This window comes from Rhamphochromis longiceps, linkage group LG16, assembly GCF_057381845.1.
Source record: "Rhamphochromis longiceps isolate RC_006_pf linkage group LG16, R_longiceps_female_GT1.1, whole genome shotgun sequence".
NCBI lineage: Eukaryota > Metazoa > Chordata > Actinopteri > Cichliformes > Cichlidae > Rhamphochromis > Rhamphochromis longiceps.
The window spans coordinates 11,801,190-11,808,707 of NC_140572.1; the positions used below are offsets into that span (position 1 = coordinate 11,801,190).

General features: G+C 42.0%; 1 protein-coding gene across 1 annotated transcript; it reads right to left on the reverse strand.

The window, feature by feature from the left end:
• Nucleotides 1–4,969: 4,969 nt before the first annotated feature.
• On the reverse strand, nt 4,970–7,518 carry LOC146650703 (uncharacterized). Its single transcript, XM_085384493.1, has 3 exons — nt 6,365–7,518; nt 5,668–6,183; nt 4,970–5,107 (listed from the first exon to the last, which is right to left on the reverse strand). The coding sequence occupies exons 1-3, from the start codon at nt 7,124–7,126 to the stop codon at nt 4,970–4,972; spliced, it is 1,416 nt and encodes a 471-aa protein (XP_085240619.1). The 5' UTR covers nt 7,127–7,518.

A 7,518-nucleotide genomic window follows, 5' to 3' on the forward strand; every position in this document is an offset into this window, starting at 1 on the left:
TCACACCTGAAGATCATCACACACCACAGCTGATCAAGCCTCATCGGAGGAGCTACTTAGGAGTGTGGTGGAGCTCTCGCCAACGCTAGATCATTATGTGACTACCCGTCAGTGTTTTCAACATATCAGTAAGTGCAATCCTGCCGCAGTTGGAAAGTGTCTAACGTCTGCCTCTGTTATTTCCCAGGAGGAGACTGGAAACGAAAGGGCAGCAAGCACGGGGTGCATGGACACTTGGAAACGAGGACACAGGGCACGGACACTGGGAGGAAGACACAGCATGGGAGTCTGGGGCGCACGGGGATTTATTGTTGTGTATTATTTACGTCACTGTAAATAAATGTACTGCTTGCATTGAAGAGTCCTGCATTTGGGTGCTCCTTTCCCTCATCTGCATGGGCTGCCAGCGCAGCCGTGACAAATTCACCGTCCATAATTGCACTCAAATATGATTTTCACCCTCAATAAACATGAAATAATCATTTTAAGTAGGACACAACTAAAATGTATATACAGACTAGCGGTCAAATGTTTTAGAAAACCCCAATTTTCCCAGTTATTTATTCCAATTCAAGTCATTTAAGTCCAATGAATAGCTTGAAATGGTAAAAAAGGTAAATGGTGAACTGCCAGAGGTTGAAAAAGGGTAAGGTTACCTAAAACAGAAAAATAACGTACATTTCAGAATGAACAAGAAGGCCTTTGTCAGGGACCACAAAATGGGTTAACAATTTAAAACTGTTCTGCAGCAATGGAGGTCTTTCCTACAAAGAAATTTGAAAGAAAGTCAAGGTGTCAGTGAGTACAGTTTCCTTCACTATATCACAAGGCACTCAGAAACTGGACTAAACTCTGACAGGAAGAGGTTTGGCAGGTCCAAAGCCACAACTGAATCAGAGGTCAAGTTTCTGAGAGTTAACAACTTGCCTGATAGGCGGCTCACAGGACAACAGCAATCACTGCTTAATAGTGGTCTTAGTAAGAAAGTCTAAGCTTCGACTGTGAAGAGAAGACTTCGAGCTGCAAGTTTGACAGGACTAGTTGCAGCAAGAAAGTCATTACTAAGACATCAGAATAAGACAAAGAGGCTTGCCGGACCATGAAACACCACCATTGGACTACTGAAGACTAGTATTATGGACTGATGAATCAAAATTTGAAATCTTTGGTTCAGGATCTTTTTACACAGTTGAGTAGGCGAAAGGATGGTTCCAGAGTGTGTGCCATCAACTGTCAAACATGGAGGAAAGTGTGGTGGTCTGTGTCTGTTTTACTGGATCCGGGATCAGTGACTTGTACAGAGTGAGAGGCACCCTGAACCAAAATGGCTACCACAGTATTCTGCAGCGCCATGCAATACCCTCTAGTATGCGCCTAGTTGGTCAGGGGTTCATCCTACAGCAGGATAATGACCTAAAACACAAGTCCCAGCTATGCCAGAACTGCATCAGGAAAAAAGAACAAGATGGTAAGCTTGAAAACATGGAATGACCAGCACAGATTCAAATAAAAATCAAAAGTTGATCAGTCCCATGGTTTAAAAACGTATTGGCATCATGTTTCGTACAGTGTGCCAGTCCACAGATCACAGTCTAGACTGTAAGGTGCACTGCAGCTTCTATCTTAAGTTCAATTGCATCAGCATCTATGACTTTAATTGACATAATGCACAAAGCAGACAAGCCTGAATGTTAGCCATATACTGTAGTACCATCACATTGTACAGAATTGTAAGGAAGTCTGACATTGACACTAAGTGCAGATACAGATTCCAAAAGCCTGAAAGAATAATTTATGATTGGAGGAGAAAAGGTGAGAAATCTTTACTTTAGCTTCGACAGAGGTTTCTGTCTGGACCAACAGCAGACCAACACTGCCATCCCTAAAATAGTGCTATTATTATGCTTTAAAAAATAACGTATTTATTGTCAATATAAGTCTTTCAATTAATGCGATTAAAGACAAAGTGGAAATGTAAGGCTCCTGTCTGCAATATATCAAAGTCTGGGTTCCTATCTGTCGCCACATCCTGACAAAAGCAGGCAGCCAAAGCATGCCTATGAAAGTAGATTACATTACACTCAGCACGATAGAGCTGACAGCTGATCTACATAATCGCTAACAACACCTGACAAATTGTGTTATGTTTCACAGACCTGAAAATAAGCGGACTTCTATCTCTGCAAACACACAAACAGCTTCACTATGAGTGAGCAGCAAGAGTAAAACCAAAAAAATCCCTTTAATTATATTCAGTGGTAGAACTGAAAAAATGCATTAGCTTTTATTATATACAGAACTTGCTGTGCAAAAGTTTTGGGCACTTTGGATGTTTAAATTCATAGCCGTTACTAATACCATAGAGGAGGCGTCTGATCATTTATTCATTTTATATTGCAAAGTGCACTGAGGTGAAGTAGTGCACTTTCAAAGATACAGGGTGCAATATAACTATTTATTTTCTGATTATTGCAAGTTTGGTTACAAGACCTGTTTGAGGTTTATCCATAAACTCATTTATCCTGAACCACACGACACAATATGAGTTTTATCTTGTGGTATGTAGAGGTAACTATCCTTGGTCTAAATGTAATACCAAAAGTAAGGAAAACTGTGTTTGGTGGTTTATTTCTTTGTTGTAACAGTGCTTCTTGGCAATAAATCTCATACTGTTGGAAAGCCTGTTTGTTTCCTCTTGGTGTCTCATGGCTCCATTTAGGGTTAGGGGTCTTAAACGTCTGGAGTCTGACTATTACTAAGAGATGAACATTAAACTAAGTAAGTCATTTAACCCGGTCATTACTAGCAAATTAATCTGCGGTTCGCCAGAGTGCAGCACAGCTCCTACTCTCCATGAGATGTTAATTCCAGCTGTCGCTCTAGAAGAAATGCTGGAAGTAGCTGAACAAAAGAAGGAAAACCAACCTCTGAGCAACTATTGACATGTAACAAACTTTGTTTACCTCCACTTCCCACCAAACCTGAATTAGAGCTCATTTCCTAACATGTGTCTGCTGTTCGAATGGTGTCACCAATAGAGATTGTTAAGCCATCCTTCGGCTTCTTGACAAACTACAACATCCGTTTGTATTTACTCTTGGCTTCATGTGGGTCAGCTTTTGTCCAGGAAATGAACACTGGGCTGATGGATGGATATGAAAGAGTTGCAGCTCCACATCCTGTCTCATTATACTGGGCTGTGTAGCCCTACCATATGGTACCTGACTTTAGAGAGTTGTTATTATATTGTTGTGAGATAAAGAGTGCTTTTCTTTTTCTTGACATTTATAATTATTTCCTCTATGTCCCTTCCAGGGCTCTGTGGTTTTCTTCAGTCCCTGTCCAGGAAGAAGATTTTGCCTCGGGCTCACCAGCTCTTCACCTGTCAGAACAGTTTCCTGCACAGTAAATAGGGCACAGCAAAGATCCTTTATGTGAAATTTACTCTATCAGAGAATTCTGATACAACTTTTAAGCTGTAAAGTCAAAAAGTAATCTGCCATCTACATCTAATGTTGAAGGCACCTTGTTGTACGTAAGACTGCAATTTCTTCTGACTATAAAGGAGAAATTCTTCTCTTCAGCTCAATTAGAAAAAAATGACTCTGAAATACTAATATCAGCTGACTTGATGGTAGCATTGGGTTTAAATCCTCACACTAAGTTAAGAGACAAACTAGCACAGCTGTAGGACAGACAAGTACATACTCTGGATCAAAGCAGTGATTCCTGTGAGGAAAAACTTAGACTGTAATAACCCTGCAGTTGGGAGGCTGTGTAAAAACTTTAATTGAGACAGGACTCCACAGATGAACTTCTCATCACAGCGGCAAGTACAGCCGGCATGTCTGCATGAAAGGGAACGTTCTGAAAACAGCATCAAATATTTAACGAATCATCTTTGAGCCATCAGTCTTGCTGTTGTCGGGTAAAGGAAGTGTAAACATACTCTGAGACTCCCGTTCACTCACAGCGTGGGTGAAGAACAGGCCTAAAGACTCTTTTTTTTTTCTCTCTAAAGATCCGATTAATGTTTTGATTGAAGTCGACCACTCACTGTTGTCAAAACAGAAAGTCTGACTAATTATTAATGTTTGTATTTTTGACAAATTAAGAAAAAAACACCAGCAGATTAGGCTCGAATTTACGAATCTCTTATTGGGTTGACCGACACGAAGAGTCAGGTTGATTTTTATAAAGAGTGTCTGACTTTACCAGTTTTGTTCTGTTGTCACCTATGATCATAAGATCTGGGTAGACACAGAAAGAAAGAGCAACACGTGGATGACTTACATACATTTTTGTTATGTTTCTCTAATTTTGCATCTGTACACTAACACAGCAGATCTTAAACCAGACAAGCAAGATGTGACTGGCATGCCGATGTTCAGTTTAACAGCAGTATTGCATTAATTGTTTATGAATTACCCACAGGTTTACATAGTCAGTCACTGTCAGAGGCTCCAAATTAATGTGTTAGATGTTTTCTGGTTCAATCTCACCAGGCCTTTCTGGGCTTGAGCATAACCTTTTGTTTGGACCTTGTTGCATTCGTGAAGACATCTCTTGATTGCAGACCTTGAAAAGGATGTGCGCACCTACACAAGATTGTTCTTCAAACTTGAGTTGTCGTCTGTGAGCTGGTCAGTGCATTCATTCTTTTTAACAAAGTATCAGACTATTGATTTGGTCGCTTCTAAAGTTTTCCTGTCTGATAGGTTTATTCTGGTCTTTCAGTATTACGGTGCTCTCCTTCACTTGCACTGACATCTCTTATTGAGAGCTCCAGTGAACAACTACCAACAAATACAACTTAATGATTCACTTGGAATCAGCTCCAGATCTTAGAATTGCTTAATTTGCCATGAAATAATGAGGGGGCAGGCCCTACTTTTGAGCCTCTGACAGTGGGGGCTATGTATAAAAATGTGGGTATTTCATAAAAAATGCTTTTGTTAATCCCTTTCAATTAAAACTGATCATCTGCAATCACATCCTGCATGCTGGTTAAAAATCCTTTGTGTTGGTGAGCAGAGGCAAAAATTATTACAGTTTTTGCCCGTTGCTTGAACACATTTGGCAAAACGTCGCTCATTGTGCCAAAACTCTAAACACAAGTAAACACGACACAACACTGGGAAATATACCATACACATCTGTGCCAAAATGAAACTCCACTCCCAAAACCTAAACTCTGCTGTCAAAACCTAACATTCCTCTGTCAAAATGTAACTCTGTTGACAAAATGACACATACTTGCATCATATGCAAACACTTACAGATCAGGGGGAACACACTAGTCTTCTTTACATAAAACACTGCAGTCCTTGATTTCCATTGTTTATTCAGAAGGCACATTTACAGGAGACACATTTCCAAACAACCAAAAACGCAAATAGACCTACTCAATAGTGTACATCGCAGTACCATGAATTCAGATGAAGCAAAAAAAAAAAAAACCACAACACAATAATACTGCAATAGAAAAAACACTATACTGTAAACACAAAAAACCATGACAAGTGTGCATAAGTGGGCTCATGGATCCCGCCGTCTGTCGGGGTCTGGCCACAGGACCTCATCAACATCGCAAGCTATGTCCTCTCCCGCTAGGCACCGGGGAAAATACCCTCTTGCATGCCGAAACCATCCATGGATCGCTGTCACCTCAATGTCGCCGCAGGCCTGTTCCATTGCCTGCAGAAGAGGCATGCGGGCATGTGGTTGGCGGTCATATACTCGCCATCTCCAAGCCGAAAAAAATTCCTCAATAGGGTTTAAAAATGGTGAGTAAGGGGGCAAGTATACCACTTCAAATTGATTGTGGTCGGTGAACCAGGCCTGGACCAGAGCAGCCCGATGGAAACTGACATTATCCCATATCACCACAAACCTGGGCTGATCTGGTCTGTTCTGTACAACTATGTTATGGAGAGCATCTAGAAATGTGAGTATGTGTTGGCTATTGTATGGACCTAGTATTGCATGATGGTGCAGAAGTCCTCGAAGGCATATGGCGGCACATAATGTGATGTTTCCCCCGCGCTGCCCTGGGACATGCACAACTGCCCTTTGGCCAATTACATTACGACCCCGTCGTCTTGTTTTGCTCAGGTCGAATCCAGCTTCATCAATGAAAATGTATTCATGAGGCTGTGCAGCTCCATCCATGGCCATGATCCTCTGAAAAAAAGGGGAACATGTCACTGTACTACAGTGCTACACATACAGCACCCTCACCCCATCACACAGGTACCTGTGTAGCTCTCAGAATGGATCCATGTGGTACTGATATGGTACATATTCAGCTGCTACTGGACTTCACCAATACTCTATTGTAAATGTAAGGGACAGCTACACGTACCCGTACATATTCAGCTCGAAGTCCTTTGACCCTGTCACTGTTCCTCTCGAATGGGACTCTGTAGAGCTGCTTCATGGTGATGCTGTGTTTACCCAAGATGCGTCTGATGGTGGTGATGCTCACATGGTCTATGTTGCTGAACACTCGCCTGTCTGCAAGTATTTTCCGTCGTAGCTGGTGGAGACGGATGGCATTGTCTGCCGTCACTAGGTCCACAACGGCAAGTTCCTGCTGTTGTGTGAACAGGCGTTGCCGTCCTCCCCCAGAAGGTCTTCGGGTCATTCTGGAGGAATACAACCACATATTGTCATCGGTTTGCTTATTTTTCATACAGTACTTTACTGTACGTACTGTGTCATCCACTGTACAACACTGTACTTCAATATGAGGAATCAGCCACTTTGGCTGCAAAAGGAGCATTAGCACCCCGTACACTTGATATGGTAATGTGATATACTGTAGAACAGTGCTATGGAACCATCTGAGTAGAGCAGAAGGTATGGAGGTGAAGACATACCTGTTTTCTAGTCGGAATGTTCGTATTACAGATGCCACTGTGAAGCGGCTTAGATGTGGGTGGACTCTCTGCCCAGCTTCCCTCATAGTCAGGCCATGGTTGATGACATGGTCCACCAAAGTTGCTCTTATTTCATCAGAAATATGGGTCCGTGCATGGCCTCTTCGGCCTCCTCCTCCTCTTCCTCCTCCTCCTCTACCTCTTCCTCTACCTCTTCCTCTTCCTCTTGCTCTCCCTCCATCCATGCTTGCGAAGTTCTTGAAATGGCTACGCTGAGGGCTTTTTGTAGTTGGCTAATTGGTGTTCGGTTTTGCAAGTACGTGCCTTCAGGTGTGTATTTGAGTGGTTGCAATTACCCCATGTGTTTTGTATTTTGGATACATGTGTTTTCCGAATGGCACCCTGACATTTCATTTTGTGAGCGAAGTGTCTTATGTATGAAATAGAGTGTAGCATGCAGGACCATGTGTGTTGCATAAAGGGGTAGGTGTGTTGCATAAAGGAGTAGGAGTGTTGCATAATTGGTACTGGGGTGCAAAGCAGCGCTTTTGTTTAAGGTATGGGTACATGTGTTTGAGGTATGGTAACAAAAGCTTCACGTTGTGTTACTTTAGTCTGAGCATGGGTTTATAGTGTT